The sequence below is a fragment of the Crocuta crocuta genome, unplaced genomic scaffold (assembly GCF_008692635.1).
Source record: "Crocuta crocuta isolate KB4526 unplaced genomic scaffold, BGI_CrCroc_1.0 scaffold1015, whole genome shotgun sequence".
In the NCBI taxonomy this organism is placed as follows: Eukaryota; Metazoa; Chordata; class Mammalia; order Carnivora; family Hyaenidae; genus Crocuta; species Crocuta crocuta.
The window spans coordinates 169,247-170,027 of NW_027532631.1; the positions used below are offsets into that span (position 1 = coordinate 169,247).

Genomic DNA, 781 nt, shown 5'->3' on the forward strand with positions numbered 1-781 from the left:
CCCCCCCGCCATCGGACTGCATCCAGCGCCAACGGACTGTATCCAGCCCCAGCGGATTGCATCCCCCCCAGCGGACTGCATCCAGCGCCATCGGACTGCATCCCCCCCCCCAGCGGACTGCATCCAGCGCCATCCGACTGCAACCCGCCCCAGCGGACGGCTTCCAGCGCCATCCGACCGCATCCCGCCTCACCGCACCGCATCCAGCCCCATCCGACGGCTCCCGCACCGCGTCCCGCAGCGCACGCCAGACCGAGGTTCGTCCGAGAAAGCGCAGCCGAGGCCCAGCATGCCGGGGAACACGAGCCGTCAAGGGCCATCCGGTGCCCAGAGCCACGTCGGCTCCCGCACTGCCCGAGCACAGTTGTCGTTCTCTGTGAGCTACGTGGAGCACCTCCTGCGGGAGGGCCACTACTCGAAGCGCCTGGGCGAGTCCGCACCGATCTTTCTAGCGGCCGTCATCGAGTTCCTGACGACCAAAGTCCTGGAGCTGGCGGGCGTCGAGGCCCGGAACAGAGGCAGGAGGCTCATCACCCCGGATCTCCTGGACATGGCGGTCCACAACCACACGCTGCTCAGCGACTTCTTCCAGTCCACGACCATCTCCCAGGTGGGCCCGGGCCAGAAGTAGCCGTGCAACGCGACCCGGGGCCCAGGCCCGGGCCCGCAGGCGCCAGGCCTGCTCACGGCCGGCCGGGGTGGCGTCGGCCTGCCCGGTGCCCCGGGCAGAGCCCCTGAAAGCCAATAAAACGTTTGGCGAAACCCGTGCGTGTGCTTCGGT

At 69.3% G+C, this 781-nt stretch overlaps 2 protein-coding genes across 2 annotated transcripts in view; one reads left to right on the top strand and one right to left on the bottom strand.

Moving 5' to 3' along the window:
• F8 (coagulation factor VIII) overlaps positions 1 to 781 on the bottom strand; it is a 118,072-nt gene that overhangs the window by 12,569 nt on the left and 104,722 nt on the right. The window lies entirely within an intron of this gene.
• On the top strand, positions 157 to 670 carry H2AB1 (H2A.B variant histone 1). The gene has a single exon (XM_077780669.1). The coding sequence runs from the start codon at positions 290 to 292 to the stop codon at positions 629 to 631; it is 342 nt and encodes a 113-aa protein (XP_077636795.1). The 5' UTR covers positions 157 to 289; the 3' UTR covers positions 632 to 670.